The 22,274-nt window shown below is 52.0% G+C and overlaps 1 protein-coding gene across 1 annotated transcript in view; it reads right to left on the reverse strand.

The window, feature by feature from the left end:
- Positions 1-22,274, reverse strand: part of sbf1 (SET binding factor 1) — a 33,237-nt gene that overhangs the window by 4,847 nt on the left and 6,116 nt on the right. Inside the window, 28 exon segments of the mRNA XM_030114076.1 lie at positions 1-96; positions 171-308; positions 613-809; positions 905-1,112; positions 1,202-1,338; positions 1,841-2,016; positions 2,130-2,257; positions 2,372-2,564; positions 4,231-4,309; positions 4,399-4,566; positions 4,633-4,895; positions 4,969-5,130; positions 5,217-5,285; positions 5,379-5,528; positions 5,611-5,723; positions 5,804-6,011; positions 6,090-6,188; positions 6,272-6,400; positions 6,475-6,588; positions 6,671-6,748; positions 8,522-8,635; positions 8,865-8,973; positions 9,062-9,194; positions 9,292-9,397; positions 13,237-13,347; positions 13,452-13,580; positions 13,732-13,869; positions 14,759-14,844. Of these exon segments, the coding sequence (XP_029969936.1) occupies positions 1-96; positions 171-308; positions 613-809; positions 905-1,112; positions 1,202-1,338; positions 1,841-2,016; positions 2,130-2,257; positions 2,372-2,564; positions 4,231-4,309; positions 4,399-4,566; positions 4,633-4,895; positions 4,969-5,130; positions 5,217-5,285; positions 5,379-5,528; positions 5,611-5,723; positions 5,804-6,011; positions 6,090-6,188; positions 6,272-6,400; positions 6,475-6,588; positions 6,671-6,748; positions 8,522-8,635; positions 8,865-8,973; positions 9,062-9,194; positions 9,292-9,397; positions 13,237-13,347; positions 13,452-13,580; positions 13,732-13,869; positions 14,759-14,844 (3,831 nt within the window).

The following is a 22,274-nucleotide window of genomic DNA, read 5'->3' on the forward strand; positions in this document are numbered from 1 at the left end:
CTCCTCTGCTGAACGTCCCGGGAACGTCCTCCTTGGTTCCCATCACCTGCTTCATCAGCGCGCCGATCTTCGGCTGCCGCAGCTTATCGGACGAGTCTGAGGAGGGGGAGCGGTCAGCTCACGTGCACGTCTGTGCATGTGTGTGTGTGTGTGTGTGTGTTTTTACCCACCGGAGGTGTTCATGTGCGTGGAGGTGAAACCGCTCAGCGTGTTCCTGCCGCTGCTCTCGCTGTACGAAGGCATGGAGCTGATGATGGCCTGCAGATACTTCTCCTGCTCCAGACTGGTGGAGTCGGCCTGGGACGGCACTGGAGGGGGGGCAGGAAGCAGAGAGGGGGGGCAGGTTACACCAGCATGTGTTTTCACAGCTGAATTTACTGCGACTGTAACAATGAAGACGAACGGCGGTCGTAAAACGAGCAGAACTGGAAGTTCTGGCGGCGGCGCACCACGTCTCCACATGAACAGCCTGAAAGGCTTCGCAGCTGGACTCGCTTCAGTCCAGCAGCACCGCTGCTTCTTGGATCCACCCATCGGAACCGGCGCCAAGCCATTCAGAAATAACTCCAAACGTTCAGGGGACCATCTGGGGAGGCTCGCACGGGGCAGTACCTGCAGTGGGGGCGTTGGGGGACTTGAAGAAGCCCACCACGCCTTTGGCGTGCAGGCCGGCGGAGCGCAGCAGCACGGCCTTGGTCCGGGAGTTCCTCCAGCACACCACGGGGAAGCGGTTCTGCCGGTAGCAGCGGCAGATCCTCTGGATGGTGGAGTCGGGGATGCTCTGAGGCACGATCAGCAGGCCGGGGTAGCTGCCAGGCGGAGGGCGGGGTCAGCGCTGAGCGTGTGTGTGTCTGTGTGTGTGTGTGTGTGTGTGTGTGTGTGTGTGTGTCAGGCCGCCCCTCACCTCCGGCACACGGTGTACATGCGGTTGGCGGTGGAGATCCTGAAGGGCTCGTTCTTGGAGCGGGTCAGGCTGTTGCTGAGCGTGCCCAGGCCCAGGCGCTGGTAGTCGCGGCAGCAGGCGCGCTCCACCACGTTGCTCATGGTCTGGCGGTCCGACGAGCGGATGGTGGAGGACAGGGTGAGCGTGCTCTGGTCCGCCTCCTCCGACACTGCGGGTTCAGACGGAGCTGAGCCGAGTGGCGACCCGACGCGTCCCGCTCCTCCCCCCCCCCCGGAGCGCCGCGGCCCGACGGCGTACCTGAGATCTCGTCCTCGTCCAGCTCCGACTGGAAGCTGCTCCGGTTCTCCCAGGTGGGCGCCGAGTACTTCTTCCGGGTCACGTACTGCCGGCCGATGGTCCGCTTGGCCGTCTTCACCAGGTGTTTGGAAAGCGTCCTGGGAGAAGAAAGCAAGGCGTCACTTCCTGCCGGACGAGCCGAAGAGCCGACTCCTCCATTCGTGAAGCATGAATTCACTTGTTTGTGCCGCTGTTGGGATGCCGGAGCGCCACACACACACTCACTCACACACACACACACACACACACACACACTGCAGCCATGGAAACACATTTTCCAGTGATGAATTATTCAGAGAATTCCCTCACGCTCCATTCACTCTGAAAACTGTGTGATGACCGGAGAGTTCAGCGCTCAAACTCCGAGACAAATCAATTCCGTCAAAGTGACGTTTGGAGTGGAAACACGTCGCCATGACAACCAGGTTACAAAACAAAGCATGACGCCCCCCCCAAAACGGAGAGAAAATTGCAGAGCTGGAGCTGTAAATTAAGGAGTCTGTCAGCAGCAGCTGGACGGGCGGCGGATCCAGCTGCTGTTTCAGATGTGACGGCGTCACCGGCGTCACGGCGGTCGGTGTCAACGCGAAGCGTCCTCACTTGAGCGACTGGTTCTTGTCCTTGACCTTGTGCTCCACCACCATCTTGCCCGACTGGCCCACGGTGAAGGCGAAGGTTCCCTGGACGTGCTGCGGGTAGCGCAGCTTGTGCATGTGCTTCCTGAAGACCTCGGCCAGGTCGGACGCCACCTCCTCGTCGAAGGCGATCTTCATGAGCTGCTCAGGGACAGACACGGGTGAGAGGGGGGTTCACCTCCTGCGTGTGTGTGTGTGTGTGTGTGTGTGTGTGTGTGTGTGTGTGTGTGTGTGTGTGGCAGCCTGCTGAGGACCTGGAAGGTGCTCGATCGCAGCTGAAGCCCCTCCTGGACGAACTGGTCCATGGTTAACGTGACGGAGATCCTCTTCTCCTTCGTCAGGGAGGCGACGGGGAAAGAGCGTGTGACGATCTGCTCGCCGACTGGACACACACACACACACACACACACACACACACACACACACACACACACTGTGAGAAGGGACGACGCTCCTCCGAACCCCCCTCGGCTGCCGCGGCGGCGTGACCGCTCACCCAGGGGGTCGGTGGGCGTGCCCTTGAAGATGAGGCGGTAGGTGGTGAGGAAGATGGCGCCCTCGGCGGGCAGGAGCGGCGGGCCTCCCATCAGCCCCGTGGCCTCCTCGCGGCCGTCCGGGATGAGGTGGACCCGCATGCCGTCCATCACCAGCTCCTCCCCGGGCAGCAGCGTCGGCCTCAGCAGCTTGGGCTACAAGGAGGGGGAGAGACGGGGGGGTTAGAGACGCCTCGCTGAGGCTGGCGTCAAATTCCCGAGACCCTCAGAGCATCCCTGACTCTTGAACGGTATGACAGTAGCGTGTTGATCTCAGAGAAAACAACACTCCAAATCCAGTCTCATGCCTTCACAGCCATGCTGATGCACGTACGCGTGCACGTTCAATCTTTCTAATCAAGTCCCACAGCCACTTCCGCCGTTATGCCGATGATACGCTGCTGCATGTTACCGTTTCCTGACGACACAGGGTCCTTCTGAAGATATCGAACTACACCTGAGATAGGGCTGAACGATATACTGCATTTGCAATAATCTCGCGATATTACAAAATGCGATTTGCTCATCGCAAGGTGCGCGACAGGACAGTCACGTGACGCAAATTTACATCTGAGGGCGCCGTGCAGACTGCTGGTTTAACAAGGTGCGCTGACTGGAGCAGCGTGATCACCGAGCCTCGTTCTGCACAATGGCAGCGGATTTATAAAGGAAGATGTGGAACAGCAACACGTCCTCTGCAAGGAATGCCCTGCTCCGTGCGTGTGTGTGTGTGTGTGTGTGTGTGTGTGTACAGGAGCTGCTCGTGATCCAGTTTCAGCTGCTACTAAGCAAATAAAATGTGCGGAAACGATCGTTCAGTTCTTCTCTTTTACTGAAAAAGTGCATCGCACCACGCCTTGTCGGCTTACTTTTTTCTTTCTAACAACATGCAGAGAGAGCCTGCAGCCCTTCTTCTTCTGTGGTGTCCGTGTAAAATAAGGCTGAACATGCAAACAGCACACCTAGTGGCATGAAGTGTAAATGCAGTCATGGCGTCGTCTGTGGCCGTGGGTTGAATGGGGAGATCCTGATCATGTGACCAGGAATAACTGTCTGTTTCAGCAGGTAAACGGGTTCTTCCAAATGTTTCAGAAACCGGAATATTGGCCTGAACCCCAGTATTAGGACTGCATGCAAACGTAGTCAGTGTGGTCAGGACAAAATGTGAGTGTTTTATGTTGATGTAGCCTCCTATGACAAGAATGTGATTATTCGTATTTATATTTTAGAAAAAGTTGGGTTGTTTTTAGTAACGTTTACATTTTGAATTTACAGATTTTGTTCTGTTTTTTTAATGAGCGTTCTAATAAAGTTCACTTTGTTACAAGTCATACATCATTCTATTTAATTCAAACAAATAGAACTAACCTAAGGGAAAGAAATGTTTAAACTTTGAAACAAATAATTAAAAAAAAATAGCCTAAATTAAATATCGCATTCTATATCGCAATCGCAATATTGAGGGGAAATATCGCAATTCAATATTTTCCCCAAATCGTTCAGCCCTAATCTGAGACGTGAAATCCTGGAGAACGTTTCACGACCCGTCGCCACACGGCGACCTTCACTGGCGAGCGTGTTAGAAGACGTCGGACCGGGACGACCCCGAGCCCCCGCCGACACACTGCACCCTCCACACTGAAGGCAACGCCGCTCCGGAGAGCCACCACCCAGCATGCACCGCTCCGTCCGCCTCCACGTACCTGCCGTGACGGCGCGAGGCCGAGCTGTGGGGATTGGTGGAGAGGGGGGTGGGCGGGGCTGGCGGGCTATCGGCACGGCCTTTGTGGTCCAGCTGGATGTAAAAATAGGAATGGGTTACCTTTTGAATGGGAGGAAGTCTTTTACTCTCCCGGTGGACGGCGTCCAGCGTCTCGATGTGCATCTGAACGATGTCTGGGGAGAGCGAGAGCGAGGATGAGGGGGCGGAGCTCCGACACACACACACACACACACGTAACACGGAGCAGAGATGAGTGTGTACCCGGGGATCATGGTGTGCAGCGCCTTCAGGTGCTCGTTGGTCACGCCGCTCTCGTTGCACACTTTGTCCACGAAGCGGTTGATGAAGCGCACCACCGAGTTGGCCACGTCGGAGCTCTCGGCGTCTTCGAAGCCGCTCTCCGTGTCGTAGCTCTCCGCCATGCTGCCCGCAATACTGGCAAACAAAGGCTCATTAGCGGAAGGCCAGTCCCGGCGTCCGGGCGCCCGGGGCGCCGCCCACCTGTTGGTGACGTAGCTGTTGCTGACGCTCTCCACGTCGCCGAGGCCGGAGCTGCGCAGCAGCCGGTTCTTGCTGGTGTCGAGCGGCAGCAGCAGGTAGCTCATCCTGTTGGCGTAGTGGATGGCCTGGCTGAACACGGTGCTCTCCTCCTTCTGCACGCGCTCAGACTGCATCTCCTTGCTGAGCGTGGGCCACAGCCGGCTCTGCTCCGACGCCAGCTCCAGGGCGCCGACCTCCCGCCCGCCGCCGCCGTCCGGATGCTCCTGAGGGGGAACCAGAGGGTCACGCGTCTCGCGGGAGCGCACGCCGACTCGCCTCCTGCGGGCCGGGGCTCACCGCCGCGTTGTGCTGCTCGCCGTCCTCCGTCTCCAGGTACAGCGCTCTGATGTGGTTCTGCACGTCGCTGTAGAACATGGCCTCCCAGAACTGCATGTTGGTCCAGACCGTGTGCTCCTGCACGCAGCTGTAGGCGAACTGGGTGATGCCCGCGCCCAGTTTCTGCCACACACACACACACACACACACACATCAAGATCTCGCTCCGAGTACCGCTCACAAGGTAATCTGAGTACTTCCTGACTCACCCTGCAAAACGCCGTGACCAGAGGAAGGAGGGCGGCCGCGATCCCGTGCTCGTCCATGTGGGAGCAGTCCTGCAGAGACGGAGTGAACAGTGAGAACAGCCCGCGGCGGTGGGCGGAGCCCGCGGCGGTGGGCGGAGCCGGCGTCGCCGCCGCCGTCCTGACCTGCAGCGTGCAGTTCATCATGCGGACGATGTAGTCGAACTGCTGGTCGTCCAGCACGGCCCGGTTCTGCAGGACGTGCTGGTTGAGCTCCTGGGTCAAACAGACCCGCGCCGCCCGGCCCTTCAGCGCCCGCAGGACCGCCGGCATCAGCTGGAACACAGAGGGAGGAGCGTGTAAAAACGTAAGCGCCGCCCGTCCGTCGACGCCGTGCGAAGTTCGGTTTAGTTTTTACCTTCTTGGCCTCCAGCATCTTGTTGTCAAAGATGTACGTGATGCAGTTGCGGACCACCTCCAGCCTGCGGGCGCTGTTCGCCATCACGTTTCCGTTCCTGTCCACGATGTCTCCTGTGGAGAAACGCAGGACTCCGTCAGCGTGCGCTCTCGTCTTGTGGCTTTTCTCCCGTCGGCATCGCCCCCCGGCTCACCCAGCGGCGGTCCGGACGGCACCATGCCCTTCAGCTCGGCCTTCACCACGGGGGGCGCGGTCTTGAGCTTGGCGGCCGCGTGGTCGATGAAGAGCTGCACGGCGACCTCGTCCAGCGCCGGGAAGGACGTCTGCGTCTGCGCGGCGCCCTGGCTGCTTTCCGACGGCCGCTGGACTTTGTGCATGGCCACGGCGGGGTACGGGTTCTCCTGCGGGGTGGGGGGGGTGAAGCAGTGAGGACGGAGACATGCGGCGAGTCTCACGTGTTCGCTGCTCTGAGGCCGTACGTTTTTGAAGAGCTGCTCGGCCAGCTCCTTGACGTGGCTCATGACCTTGTGTGGACACGCCTCCTCCTGCCGGATCCGCTCCACCTCATTGGCTACGAGCTGCACGCAAACAGGAAGAAGAAACCAAAAAAATGGTAGCTTCTGCATAACTAGATATCAGACGCAGTGTGGTCCTGACTCACGTCGTCGAAGAGGTCTGTGGATCTGTAGGGAGGACCCCTCTCCGACACGAAGCCGGCGAACGCCATGCCGTCCAGCACCTTCATGAGGAAGTCGTCTTCGGACAGCGCCCGCTGGCCCAGGAAGGCCGCCTGTGGACGAAACACCAGGTCAGTCCGCCGAATCGACCGCGCGAGCCGTGCGGAGGCCGCCGGCGCTCCGTCACCTTGTGGAAGCGGATGACAGGCTCTGGGTGAATGCGGATGATATGTAAACACCAGCGGTAGCCCTGGAAGAGCCGCGCAAAGAGCCACAGGAAGACGCCTCGGATCTCCTTATCCTGAAACACACACACACACACGGCGTTCAGACACAAACCGACTCTCAGGACTCAAACTGGCTTCGTCGGCGTCGTTCCTCACCTGGATCTTGAGCGCAGAGGGTTGGGTGGACTGTGGGGGGAAGGCGTGATCCGACACCTCCAACTCTGGATCCAAAACCTGAAACAAACATAATATGTAACAGCATGTAGGCAACGTGTTTTACAACCTAAACAGATGAAGAAGGACGGTCCAACCGTCTCCAGAGGGCAGATCAGACATTTAAAATCCTGCCACACAAACCCATAAACCACATGAGAGTCTGGACGATCCCGTTCTTTCCTTGAGCCTGTCTGTGAGCAACTTGTCCCCCAGTAAACCTCCGCAAACAAACAAACAGTCTCCAGGTTAGAAGTCATAACGCACACAGAGCAGCCGGTGACAGGAACTCAGCAAACAAGAGGGAGGATTCCTGGATTTCACAACTAAACTTTCCTCCTATTGCTGGGATGTGTTTATTTGGAGGCCGATGCCCTCCGGGCAGTGGGTCCGAGTTCAACGTCCCACTCCGAGGTGACTCGGACACCATGACCAGTGTGGCCAGAAACTCATCCGTCACACCAAGAGGACGCGCCGGATTCAACGACTTTGACACAAAACAAAAGCAGGGACTCCAGATAACGACGCAATTAAAAATATAATCAAATGATAAGATGGGACAGATAGGAGGAGTGTTCACCCACCTAATTCAAGAGATAACCTCCTCACACCATGTTTTTATATCTTCTGGGATTCGTACTATTATTTATTGTCTGGCTTATCGGAACCACACATCTGGAATCTGCCTCCACGGAGACGTGTGCAAAAATTAAACTTTCCTGAGACGGAAACGGCAAAACAATCCGTGTGAGTACTGTCTTGTTCAACGACACGTTGAGCCACAAACAGACTGATATTAGAGGCTGAGTGGCAGCAGGCCATCAGGGTGTGAACTCCATCAGGATTAGAAAATGCTCATCAAGCTCCTGACTCAGCAAGGAAGTGATGGGAAAAAAACACACTGGGGAAAATCTGTGGTTTATACTGAGTCAGTCAATCTTTCACCACAAACCAATTAGCCTTTTATACACGGCTATCAGGAGGGTGAATCACTGTTTGGACCGTGACTGCCAGCACGTCTGCAGCAACCAAAGTGTGAATTACAGTCTAGAAAATAGGACGGCAATTGAACAGATTGCTTTAAAAGCACCAAACTTTGCCCTCCAATGAGGTTATAGAGTCGTAAGTAGAACAGGTCGTCCTGGACCGGTTTCTACCTGGTGCTGCTTTAGGTTTACGCTGCAGGAAGACACTCGCTGGTGGGATTATTACTGGGATTATGTGATGTTAAAGGACGCGGCTCCAATTCAGAGATCAACTGTGATGGTTCTGAAGTTTCTTCACTTCTGCTTATTTGTTGTACCTTTGATTTCATCTGTACACACCGCTTGATACTTGGCTCTTAAATCAAAGTCGGGATGCTCTTACCTTGTCCACACACATACACACACACATACACACACAGCCAAACAATAAAGCCTCCAAACTGTAAATGCTTTGTTTTACGACTGCTGTATGAGCCTATAAAGGAAATATGGGTGAATTGCAAATAGTGTTATCTGTATATGTGTGTGTGTGTGTGTGTGTGTGTGTGTGTGTGTGTGTGTGTGTGTGTATTTGCTGTCAGAGCAGAGTCGCAGGAGGAAGGATCACAGTTAATGCCTGACTGCAACTGGTTTTACATAACTGGGAACGCCGTTTACAGAAAATCCATGCAACAGTTCCTCCACCGGACAACTCCAGAATCTGTGAGTGGGCGTGGCCACGACACCCAGAGCAGTAAACCGCCATAAACCGCCGGGTGATGAGGATGAGGATGAGATTTCCCAGCATTCATCGGGATGTGAGTCTCACCATGGAGAGAGCGGTCTGCGTCTGCTGGAGGAGCGGCTCGGGCAGCGGGGAGATGTGGACACACTCGGGGATGGTCACCGTGCCTCCGTCCAGGTCGGCGATGATCACGTCCAACTGAAAACACACACACACATTAACACACACCGACACAGGTCCTCGGGGATGTGATGGAGGATGAGAGGAGGAAATCTCTCAGAAGAAGCTCATTACACCACAGACGGCGACCTCTGACCCCAGACACGTAAAACCCGAGCGTTCATTACACTCTCATCAGACTTTAATATGATTCCTTCGGTTAGGACGCCCAGCGTCGCGCTGAGATCGGCACGTGTCGGGAACCCACCAGCTCTTGCGTCTCGGAGCGGAAGAAGGAGTTGACTCCGATGATGAAGGGCGTGGGCGTGCTCAGGACCTCCAGGAGTTTCCCCGGGAGGATGGGAATGTAGGTGAAGCTGGAAACACAGAGTGAGGAGGGGGCGGGGTCAGCGGGTCAACGCCTGGCGTCAGGGGCAGACGGACGGGGCCAGGACGCCGGCTCACCTGTATTTGAGGGGGAACATGATGGCCAGGAGACCCCGGCAGGCGTCCGTCAGCCTCTGGTAGCTGCTGGACAGGAACAGGATCTTGTGCTCGGTCAGGGCGGCGCAGAACAGACAGAGAACGTTGATGATGCCTGCGAGAACAAGAGAGAGATCGGAATTTAACAGACGGTTTGATAAGTTCGCAAACAGAAGACACTGAGATGATCTAAATACTGAAGAAGAGCGCACCGAGCTGCCTGAAGAGCTGCGCCACGCTGGTGCCGCTGACGGGCAGCGAGTCGTTGATGGGCGTCTGGATGACTTGGCGGTCGCCGGCGCCCAGCGTGATGGTCCTCTGCGGATTAAGAGAGAGGAGAGGAGAGAAAAGACGGATTGGTGAGGCGGTGAGAAAAGCGGCGAGCGGCCGGGAGGTTTAATCTGGGCGGTGAGCGTCGTGAGTCAGAGGCTTAGCAGGTACGTGACAGATCAAACACAAGCCATTCCAGCTGATTGGGTTTGGGGAAAGCCGCCGTACGGCAAAAACAACCAGATCTCAGGGGACAGGTGGGATGGAAAGTCATCGGGGGGGAGGAAAAGTGTGTCGGTGGGCCGCCAATTGTGCTCGCCACCGTGTTTATCCCCGACCAACGAGCAAATCGACACGGCTGGAGCCAAAAACCTGTGTGGGGGTTTGGAAAACGATGACTCAGGCTGCAAAATCACAAATCAATGCAACAAAGCACCAACGGTTTACGGTACGAGACGAAGCAAGGTGGCTCGGTCAGCGGCGATAATCACAGCTGCAGATTTCCTCCGCCGGAGGAGAACCCGGGACCGACGGTGGTTAGTTTGATTGTCTCATGCTCACAGCAGCAGCAGCAGCCACAGGTGGGTCGTTAGCGGTGATCCAACATCTGATCATCGAGCGTCTTCGGCTCACGTCTGTTTCTGCACATGTGAGTGAAGCCACTGATCTGGAGCGATCAAAGTTCAGACCGACTTGCTTCCAGACGACAGACCGAACCAGGTTTAATCAGGTTTAATCAGCCTTAAATCATCGACTCATAAATGGTACCAAAAACAACTAAAACAAAAAGACAGAATCACTCTCCACGTGGTGGATGTTTGTTTTGTGATCACATGTGCAGTTTGTCAGAGAACGATCAGTTGTTGGTCACACGTTTGAGCGTCGAAGCGTTCTGATTGGTTGCCGTGCTGCAGGAGGCGTGACGTGGAGAAAACAGAGCCCAGAAGAAAGAAAAAGAAAAAAAGAAAAGGAAAAAAAAAAAAAAAGAGCTGACTAACGAGCGAGTCGGGCTGGCGTACCAAACTCTCCTCTTTCTCCTCCTGGCCCGGCTACACACACAGCAGCAAACACACACACACAGGATAAGACACATGTTAGAAACGCTGGCCTCTTCCTGGACAAACAGTGTGACATTCATGTATCAGCATGGCAACAGAAGCAACGTAAACGCCGTCCGACCGCATGAACTGCAGGGTGATGGGAGACACACATGCAGAACAGAGGTTCAGCAGCGCTCGAGCCACGAGAGACATGATCTGTATTCAAACTGAAAACACACAGAGATGAACCAGCAATGACGGATCCCGATGCCGTGAGAGCAGCGACATGAGAAAACAAGGCAGTGAATGACATAATGGCTCTCACTCAGGCTGTTTCAGGCCTCACACACACCCACACACACACACACGTTAAAAGAGGACACAACACAAACAAAAGTGCATGTCTTTCCTGGGTCCGGACCATGTGGAGAATCAGGAACTGGAATTACAGTTTCTGCAGAGATTCACTCATGATCCACTTGAACGTGACCCAAACTAAACAGAAGGATGAATCTGACAATGCTGCACCGGGTACTCTGAGCGGGAGGACGACCAGCAGGGGTTTCCCCTCTCTCTGCTAAATATAGAGGCATGTATACATCTCTCGCCCAACAGGCAATCCAACACACTCCAGAGTCACTGAACGAGGATCTTAGCTCCATTACACCGTTTGTCACACTGTCAACAAACAGCAGGTTCATGTCAGCTGCAGACCAACCAGGCGACGGTCATTTAACCAGCGTAACCCGACCCGCGGGTCACCGTGTACGGATCACTAGATAGAGAGTGTGTTGTTCAAACTAACCAGCATGGATGCACAGATAGAGATCTGCCTTCTCTCTACATCAACAGGAGATTTGTTTCAGGTAAAGACCTCAGCTGCTCTTCATGGGCTTTATAACGGAGCTGCGTGGAATTATTAACTCAAACAGATTGAAGTGTGTGTTTTAACTGGAACGGCTTTGCTAGGTACCATAAATCACACATTATGACCTCTGACCACTAAATCCCAGCAGTTCATCTGCTACAATCGATTACCGCTGACGAAAACAAGCCGGTTTATTTACTGTACATGCGCCAGAGTCTGCAGCTTAAATGAGAGAACTCTGCCCTCACGGTTACTATAGACGCACATAAAACGGCGCATGGAGGAAATACGAGGCGAATTAAAGCACAGTTTTTCCTGCTACCTCAACCTCTGAAAAACACAACTCAAGCATTTATTACTTATTCAGTATTCACACGAGGATGAAAGGAGCCTCGTAAAAGGTTTGATCACTGGTCTGAGTGTGTGTGTGCGTGTGTGTGTGTGTTGCAACAACATAGCAGAGCTGATTTTGCTCCCCACGTGACTACAGTTGGCACGCTGCGTGTGTGAAAACACTGTGGTATTGACAGAGGGCCTGTGTGATTACACGCTTACAGGAATGTGTGTTAAGTGTGTGTTACTCTGTCAAGTGTCCTGCACTCCTCTTGACTCAGGAGAACAGGACTGTTTGTGCTCGGCTCTGTGTGTGTGTGTGTGTGTGTGTGTGTGTGTGTGTGTGTGTGTGTGTGTGTGTGTGTGTGTGTGTGTGTGTGTGTGAGGGGGCAGAGCTGCGCATTAGCTCCGCTGTTTGGGTCTGTATGTGTGCTAATACTGATTAGATCTGATTCTCTCATTCAGACTTCAATGTCGGAAGCCATCTGCCGCCCCATATGGCCAACTGAACACACACAGCCACGTCTTTTCGTGTGTGTGTGTAAGTGTGTGTGTGTAAGTATTAATAGCTACTACAAATCAAGGTTGTGACAAAGGCAGAGGAAGAGAGGAGCTGAGATATTTGAAATGATCCTGTGGGAAAGTGTTTGATCACTAAACGCACAAACAAAACACACAGGAGAAAAAAGGAAAAACCAAGCAGCCGAAGCGCCGTCGGTCACATGTGATCTGAAATGACTGCGAAGGGGAACGCATTCCTTTGAAGGAGGACGACAAACAGAAAAAGGACCCGTGTGATCAAGCACAGTCAAACACATGGAGCTGGTTGCTGACGGGCGAAGCGGGACAGAAGGAGAGGTTACCTGGAGACAGGCCAGCAGCCAGTCACAGGCCTGAGGAGCTCTGTCTAAACTACAACCTGGAGCCTCATCTGTCTGCAACACACACACACACACACACACACACACGGCTCACAACATCTGGAAAGCACAGCTGGCGAGAGCTGCAGAGGACAGACGCTTCCTGACTGTACTCCGACTGTCATCCTGAGTGACTGCGCTCACTTCAGCCAAGGGAAGGAACAAAGAGTGCAGACACACTCCTCAACGTCTAAACACACACACGCATCTGCTGGAGTTAGAACAAAAAAACAAACATTACAAGACGGTTTCTAGAATCCACAGACGACGTGGGAACCTGCCCAGCACGTTTACTTTAAAGTGTCTTCAAGCTAACGTGCCAACAGTGTAATAAAACATTTGAGCCAAAACAATAAAAACTGAATTTATTGACTCATTACAGCGCTGGTTATTAGTATCTGCACTCATAAACAGAGCTGCATTTCTGGGAAATAAAAGATGATTTGCCTAATCTGTGCAAAAGAAGGTATCAGACACATCACAGTGAGGCAGGTTATGAAGTGATCCAAACGTTACTCGGAGTGTGTGTCCCTTCAACACACGGAAACACAAGAGAAACGAGGCCTGCCGATGCCGAACAAGCTAATCCCCACGCTGCAGCCGCAAGGCGAGGACTGGATGGAACTGAAACCAGCTCAGGAGCAGCTACACTGCTTCAGAGGTGAGAGAGAGAGAGAGAGAGAGAGAGAGAGAGAGAGAGAGGAGGAAGGAGGTGGGCGGAGCTACCTGGGAGCCTCCGGCGATGGGGATGACACATGTGAGGAGATTTCCGATCACCGTCTCCAGGGGGACAGTGAGGCTGTCCACGTGGACCGTGTAGATCAGACCCAGGCAGTTCTGTCCAACCAGAGACACAAACACACACACACACACGCCGTCAGTGTGTAAGGAGCATGTGAGCTGGAAACGCACAGCGCCGCTGGGAGAGACGCCAGACTCACCCTGAACACCTCTGTGTGATCCAGCCGGGACACCAGCACCAGGCTCTTGGGGGCGAAAACTTTAGCCGGCTGGACGCCGGCGGGCTCCTCGTCCGCCTCGTCCGCCACGCCGGCCTCGGTCTTCTGCAGCTGGAAACACGGCGGGAACAGAGATGAGCAGCGAGACACAAGACTCCACGCTACACATCCAGGAGGACCGTGACCCCGTGACCCTGAACTGGACGAAGCCAAAGGGAACACTAAGGAGCTCAGGTGAGTCCTGGCACTCAGATCCCCTCACCTGCGGGTTGTCCAGCCCCTCCCAGAAGGTGAAGCAGGCACAGTAGTGACGGTCCGAGTTGATGTCGGTCAAAACCGCAACGAAGAAGGAGGCGGGCTGCCGCTCGGGGACCAGCTGCCACCCGCTGGGCTGACAGAACTGGAGGAGGAGGAGGAGGAGACGTTAGAGCTCATCGGCAGTAAATCCACACCAACTCCTCAAAAGCCGGGACACGAGTGACAAGCGCCGCAAACATGAGACGTCAAAGTGCGGAGAAGCGTCTTCCCCTCCCGCGAGGCGTCTCGACGGTCCGTCTGCGGACCTGCTGAGCCTTTACGAAGCTCACGCTGCTCTGATGGGCGCCTTCAGGCCGTCTGTGGTTCTGGCGCCTCTGGAGCTCCTCTGTAACGACAGGCCTCAGGCGCTCCGCAGGGTTCAGGTCGGGTAAAATCACAGCTCGGTAATGCTAAGGTGAAGCCGACGAGAAAAGTCCAACTGGAAGGAGACGAGTCTCTCGATGCACAAACAGTAATTTAATCTAAAATGGTGCATTCACTCACCTTTTTCTATAATCATTTAAATCTTACTTTTTCTATTTAAAAAAAAAAAAAAAAGGATTTTTCACCTGAAATAACCCACCACAATCAAACCCTTTATCAGTGTGAATGTGTAGAATGAAGATGAAGGGGTTCCCTAAAACACAGCGCACGTCTCGGTCAGTCATCAATCACAGTGATTACACCCGCTGACGCTGATGGGTAAATAGTCTCGGTCACGGCTCCCGAATTCCAACGTTTCCCCCACTTGTGGGTGTAAGAAAAATGTGTTTTCCTTTCTATAAATAACCCGGGCGCAGAGGGAAAGACGCTGAAACAAATACACCAGCAAGCCGGCCGGGCTCTTACCGAACACACGAACCCTCCACTCATCTGCGGGTTACAGAGTGCGGCGAGCTCTCGCTCCGGTTAAAATGATGTAACCGAGGCCGTTTGCCGGTAAGTTACAGTAATGGGTGAACCCCGACGGGGTCAAGCACAGGAACACTTACCAGCTCGATGCCTTGTGGGAACGGGCTGTCCTCCCAGTCTTTCTCAGGAAACCGCTGGAGAATGCAACCTTGACCTTCACCCTCCACTGCAGGGAGACAGAGAGAGGGACGAATGCGAGGTCAGTTTGTGTTATTCGGGGTCGCTGTTGTCTGTTTGTTTCTACTCATGAGCTCTGCAAGCGTCTTCCATAAACCCGATCGGAACGCTGACGTCTTTTACGACTTTGTTTTTCGGCTCGGCTCAGCTATTTGGGACTACAAATAAACTCCAAATTCAAACAAGATCATTTAGGTTTGGATGCAGAGCGCCATCATGATTTTGGAAGCTGACCTCTATTTAAAGAACGGCATGAAGGATTGAGTCTTGATCATTTAGACACACAAACAGATTCAATGAAGCTTTATTTAAACCGAGTGTTCTCTAGACGGCGCAAAAAATCGAAAATCTAAAACTCTGTGCCACAAAGTGAGATTAAAACTGTCCAGGATGAGGCGGACGATTGTCTGTGAGCTCAGTCCATTCACCGAGTCCACGTGCGTCGCCGAAACAAGGGCGCGATGCGTCCGAAGGCCTGCCTGCTGCCGGTTAATGAGGCCGTGTCCACAGCCGGCCAGAGCCCGCCTCATCCACAGCGCCACAATGCCACCACAAAGGGGGGCTTATGCAACCGCCACAGACCCCGTCTTTCAGCTGCGCCCTGACTGAAGCCCCGCCGGACGCTTAAAGGCGCCATTCATCCCCAATAAAGGAAGTCCGTGCAGAATGAAACCGCGCAAATCAAAATGCCGAATAAAAGGAAGGGATCCACCAGCGTTTGTACCAAACTGTACCCTAGAGGCAAGGAAAGAAAAATCTAGCAGGCCTGCAGGCTTCTATTGAGGGAACAGACGATACACAAACAGAAAGTAGGCCAGCTCCCAAAACACACAGGGAAACACTGGAGTTGTTCCCTGCTCCTGGTGCGCTGGGATGAACTCTGGAAAGGCAGGGGGTCACATTTCCTTACACCTCAGTCCTGAGGAACAACTCAGCAAACTGCTAAAACGCCACCTGGGAATGTGCAGAATGGAAGGGGACGGGGATTTGTTTCTTTTATTACTGAGTTTATTACATTACAATATTACAATAATAACTACAACTAATGATCATCAGATTAAATAATATTATTGGCTCATGTTTGCTTTGGATCTTGACTTCACAGAACTGAAATTTGATACAGTAAATTAGATTAAGATTCAAAAATGGGGTCAGGAAACACAAAACAGTGCGTCCCCGAACGCATCAATGTTTTACATTCGATGCATTAGTCACGCCTAAATATTGCAACAGACTTGAAGCCGGCGCAGATGCAGCATCGGCCAATAGGCGTGCAGGGTGGAGATCCTTCAGCCACTCAAACAATAGCGTCGCTCAGCAGAGGGAGGAAGAACTGGAGATGTTGGCTGTGGCTGGGAGTGACTTCCAGGCCACACACACACACACACACACACACACACACACACACACACACACACACACACACACACACACGATTCTCTCAGTGGTGAAGTGTTGAACAGAAGTTGCTGCATGCGCCTGGAAGCGCAGAGGAGGTCACACATGGCCGGTTTCCCTATCTGATCTCATGATGATGAAAATATGTGCAGGAATCCAAACGGCAGCGATGGAATGCAAACTAAACCTGAAGGTGGTCACTTATCTGAGAAAACAACCACTGAGGAAAAGAGAGGCTGCAGAGAAGGTATCGGTAATGTGTGGGATTTATTTAATAGCCACAAAGAAGAAAATGGACATCTCTGTAAATGAGAATACATGAGGAAAGAGCGTATGCTGATGACGCTCGGTTTTACTGAGCAGACGGTCATATAAAGAAGTGAAAGGTTATTATTTAGTTCCTGGCATGAAGTCAATGTCTCAGTTCCAGTTTGGTTTATACACTTCTCGAGATGACAGTGGCACGTCTATCAGCATCTGTGAGACATTTAGGCAACGTTCAGACTGCAGGGCCTACTGCTCAATTTGGAATTTTTTCTTTTTTAACAGATTTTTTTGCGAGTTTGTTCGCATTTACAATAAATGCAACTTGTATGTGATCTCCCGTCTGAACTTAAATACCACCAAAAGTGTCCCGCATGCGCAGAAGAGGACATAATGTGAGCCTATTCTGACCCATAATCCAGTACAATAAGTAGCGGTAATGCACCTAAGCTGGTTGCCAACTGCCGTAAAACGCCAAATAGAGGAAGATGAAGAGGACATAACGACGTCACGCAGCGGGTGCTCTTCAGTGTTTGCGGAAGTAAACATGGACGATAACGGCGCAGCGTATCTTACGATTCCGACAAGGTTGTCCAACCTCGCTTTCACTCCATTGACTGGACTCGACATTTTCATCCGCCATGGTTATTTTTTTTCTCCCGCCAACTTGGACGCAGATTAAAGACGTTTGTCGCACAATGTGACGTGTAGGTCTGATAAATGCGACCTGGCCGTACAGACAGAAGTCGTACGGCAAAAGATCGGATAAGTATCGGATTTAGGACCACATACCCAAGTGGCCTGGGTCGCATTTGAAAAAAATCGGATCGGTGTTGTTCAGACTGTCATGAAAAGATCAGATACAGGTTGCATAGGGGAAAAAAAAACAGATTTGGGCCACTTCAGCCTGCAGTCTGAACGTAGTCTTAGACTGACTGAAGCGACAAACAGTACAAAGTGACTCCAAACGAACCGTCACGTGTCCATGGCAGCTCATACTGCCTGGACTGAACCACCCGTTATTAAATCTCATTCTTTCCAGCTGTAGCCGATACTTTACCAGATACCAGACACAGGACAGTGCACGCCAAACTCGGACGACAGCAGAATAAACATTTTAGAACTGCAAGAATCCAAGTTCGGTACAGGCTACGAGGTCTGGAAAGTATCTGCAACAGCCCGGCAGGATGGAGCCCGACTGATAACCACAGATGAAGCTGGCCGAAGCCTCCAAACTGACCCGATGAGCACTGAAAGTCCAGCAGTCTGAAGAGAAAACATGACGCACACACTCCGTCCACATGTCACACACGTGGCGTGTGGATCGCTTTCAAAACAGAAGCAATCACTTTCCTGATCTGCTTCAGACTCATCCTAAGTGCAAATCTAATACTGTGAAAGCCTCCGAGCAGAAAGGACGTCAGGCTTCTCCACTGACCTCTGGTTACCCTCCAAGCAAGTCCGCGAACTCCGTTTGGGTCTAAAACAAACCGATGACGATCTCCAGGCTGCCACGTAAGGAGTCCGCTAAAACTGCAGGTTACTGCAGGTCACTGACTGGGTACCTGGTAAAATCCCAGTTTTACTTCCAGTTTTGACTTTAGTCAGTACCTTTCACAAATACGTGCTGTCTGAGTCTGGACCTGATCATAAGAGTCTATTTCCAGTCAGGTGCAGTGAAATTCCTGTAAACAAAGGTACAGAAACCATATTTGCAGAAATACTAGTTTAGCGTCCAGTCAGAGTGGAAGATTTTGACATTAGTCATGTCTGATAAAATTAATAATAGATCCTTTCAGTATTATTTAAACTAAGAGACTGGTGTCAAATTACAGACACCCAATGCAGGCTCAGTTTTTTGAAAAGAGAAGCTTCGCTGTACTAGGCCAATCTGGAGAGCATATGTCTCTGTGAGTAGAGAATTCTTAAAAAGAATGAGGCTGGTGTCAAATTTCAAGCTATTGCCTGATTGTGAATGGTGAGCTGGGCAAAAAATATCAACTTATCACATGTGCTAAGAAAGTTTTGTGTCCAATTACAGCCATCAGTGCTGCTTTTCTGCAGATCCAGCGCTTTGTAAAGCCCTGACAACACACACACACACACACACACACACACACACACACACACACACACAAAAAAACAATAATTCAATGGTCAGATTCAGACAAGTAAATACCGCTGAATGCCCATGTATCGTCATGATTGAATATCGATCAACAGGACCATGGAGTCTGAGCAACACAATCAGAAAATGGTCATTGTCCTGAAAATGTGAGCGAACTTCTTTTCCACCGCTGAAGGAACCACGGACAACCTCGCCGGTTTGTGACTGATGCGGGCAATTAGTCGGTCAAACGAACTACACGTCTCCTAGCGGCCAATATTTGGGGAAAAGGAGACACCAGACTGCTCGAGAAGACAGTGGAACGCTGGAGAGATGTCCTCTCGAGGAACCAGCTCTGTGCATCCAATAGTCTGTCAGAAGGATCGCTTTATCTGCTTTAGATCAGTAAACATTTCTGTCTGGCTCTGTGACAACTGACAGAGACGTAACCTGAGAAGTTTGAGTATCGTTTTCACCTTGGTTTCTGTCACGGTTCAGTTCGTGTTTTAACGTAAACCGGCGCTGCGTTTCAGCTGTCGTTAGGGGTTACGACCGAAGCCCTGACGGCGATGCCAGGCGGCGGGAGCGGAGGGAATGTGGGTCATATGTGAGAGCTGGAGACGACTCCTCACACAGATGACTCGCAGCAGCGACACAGGATGGAGCAGCCATGTGATCTGTGACGGATGGCTCGGTGTGAGTGTGTGTGAGTGAGTGTGTGTGAGTGTGTGCATGCTCTTGGTGCTGTACCAAACCACAGCTTCTCCTTCACAAGCAACCAGACCACAGTGATACCACATCGGGCCGTTTCCATGGCGACTGCAGGCAGCGAGGCCCCTGGGAGCTCAGATTGGTGTGCACTGCTATTTCTTTTTGTGTGCAGATTTGCAACAGGGCAACGGAGTGTGATGAAAGTCGGCCCGGTCTAAAGTAATCTCTCTGTTGTACCAGGTCATGGCCTTAGGTGCATACTATCACCTGATGAGACTACTGCATTTTACAGGCCTCTAGGTCTCGGGGGTTTCAGTTTAAATGAGTAATTGTCCTCCTGAACCACGGTTGAAAGCATCCCACCACTTGGCAGCGCTGCGCAGGAGGATGGAAGTCGTATCTCAAACTAACATGTCAGGCTAAGCAGCAGGTTTTGACTGATGGGCTTTCAGGAGAATCTCATGCTGAAATATTTTGTTGTTGAATGATGCTGGGATCCACTGAGAAGCACCATCAGAGGCATCCTAATGAGAAGCTTTTGCTTTGAAAGAGGAAATGAGGTTCAGGGCTTCTTCAGGACAGGAAGCAGACGGATCAGATGAACATCCACTATGCAGAGCTTGGAAGGCGCAGTGACGGAGGAGGGAACAGATGAGCGACTGGAACCATAGCCGTCATATCAGGTTGTTAAACCAACAGTAGCTGGCTTGGAGACGTCAAACTTTCACTTTTGATTTCCCCGCCACTCGTGGACACACCCGCTGCATCCAGGGACAGCGGGGAGAGCGGACCAACTCATGAACGTATCTCAAAAGAATTCAGGGGTGAACCTCGCAGAACTATGAGATAATTGCACCGCACCCTCTAACGATGCAGTCCAAAAGCAAACCGCTCAGCACACACACAATAACACACATGTGCAGGAGGGCAGTGTGCAACGATACACATGAATCGTCCTGTGATTAAAACCAGAGCCAGAGGCCGCCACTGGGTCAGAGGGGAGGCCGGCGTGGTCGTACTGTCATCAATAAGTAACACCTGACATTTAACACCGACTGAAACGGGTCTCTGATGACGACCAGCACGAACAAATGACTCAATCCTAGATCTGAATGGACGAGCTGAGCCAAGCTGCCGAGAAAAAAAAAACGTCCGTCTGGCAAACGCCGTCACCCCTGGAGACAATGAGGGACATTTTCTTTGTGCAAAAGCTCTTCAGCAAACTCACGTCCTTCCTGCAAAACTCCTACCCTCCCCAGCTCCCCCAGCCCCTCCTCCTCCACCAGCCAACAGCTCCCCCCAAAAAACAAAAAGGAAAGGCTTTCCAGGAGAGGAAGCGGCCTCAGAGAGGGGCACGGCGGCCGCACCGAACCAGCCAGCATTACGCACCACTTTTCCCAGTTTCTGCCACGTCTTTGAGCTGTGGATCTCTACCAGGAGTAAAAGCACCAGAGTGGCTCTCCTTGCTGCTTTGACGCTCCGGTTTTGGGGTAAGCCAGCGTCCCGCTGGGACGCCTGTAATGCAGAGGCGGTGTTTTTTTCAGGGATTACATCAGATGTCAGAGCCTGGCCAGAAAAACACGTCTGGCAGGATCACTGGTGTCATAAAGTGAAGTAACAGCGCGGAGGGAGAATCCCTACGGCTCCGTACAGGGTGAAATGTGTCGACACACACACTGCCAGGCAAAGGTCTGGACACCTCCTCTCATTCAACGCTTTTTCTCACTTTAAAATAAATATTTACAAAAAACTTAAAATTCTGACCGCTTCAAGTGCCACTTCAGACTAACAGGGAACATGTAAAATAAAATAAGGGGATTTGTTTTGTGTCGTGACATATATATGTCGATAGGATTTCTTCCTATATTGTGAAGCTCTAACTGATAGTTTGATAAAGGGCTGGGCGATATATCGAAATTTAAGATATATCAAAATTTTCCTAACATGTAAAATTGATGAAGTTTGTTGCATCAGGATACAAAGTTTAAAACAGGCATGACGATGAAGATATTACATTTTCAAGCATATTTATTTGCACTAAAACACTTAGATTTGTGGACGTTTGTTCATTATTATGCTGTCATTTCACTGGTCTGGGTCAAAGCCCACAAACATCCTTTTTTAACGTATGCTAATCTATTTCCACCATTCATCTGGAGATTTCACATTCATTTTGTGCAGCTGGTGGTTAATAAAAGTGCCTGTTCTGCAGAGGAACAAACGACAATGAGGACGGACAGATGTAGTGGTTGTGATTGCAGTTCTTGGAAATGCTATATTTCATCTTCTTTAAAATCCTGCAGAAGCTACGACGCCTGGAAGAGCCCCTTGAGCAGAGTTTCATGGTCTGGGTTCGGCTCTGGAGTCAGAGTCGCGATGATCTCAGGATCGCCGTCATCTTTCACCACGTGCGCAGAGCTGCTGGCGCGCCAGGACTCTTCCACGTCGTGACGACGGTCACTAAAGGAGGGCAGACTCATCGCCGGCTGACAGTCACACATGGAGGGAGGAAAACATGCTGACATGACGCTAGTGCGAGGCTCTGAAGGAACATTTAGTGACTCTTCATCCAGAAAATAGGTTCGAATTATTATTCTGAAATCTTTGAGTCATTCTTGCCAACAGTCAGTCGAGAACAAGGGTGGCAATACAGCGAGGTATCAACAGCCTCCTTTCAGCGCCGACGCACTCAGAAACAGGAAACATGAGCTCAACACACGCAGCCTCTCCACCAACGAGATGCAAACTGAACTTCCGCGCGCTCCCCCAGAAGACTGCAACAGGAAACGTGATATCTGCGGACAAATGCAACTCAATCACTACTTATCTTCTGGCAGCCAGAGCCTTTGTCTCCCCTCAGCAACACATCCCTTCTAATCACGTCTCCTCCGCTCTCAGCTCCACGCTCTCAGATTGAATTAAATCAGGCACATATATAA

This window comes from Salarias fasciatus, chromosome 17 (genome assembly GCF_902148845.1).
Source record: "Salarias fasciatus chromosome 17, fSalaFa1.1, whole genome shotgun sequence".
Classification (NCBI taxonomy): Eukaryota; Metazoa; Chordata; class Actinopteri; order Blenniiformes; family Blenniidae; genus Salarias; species Salarias fasciatus.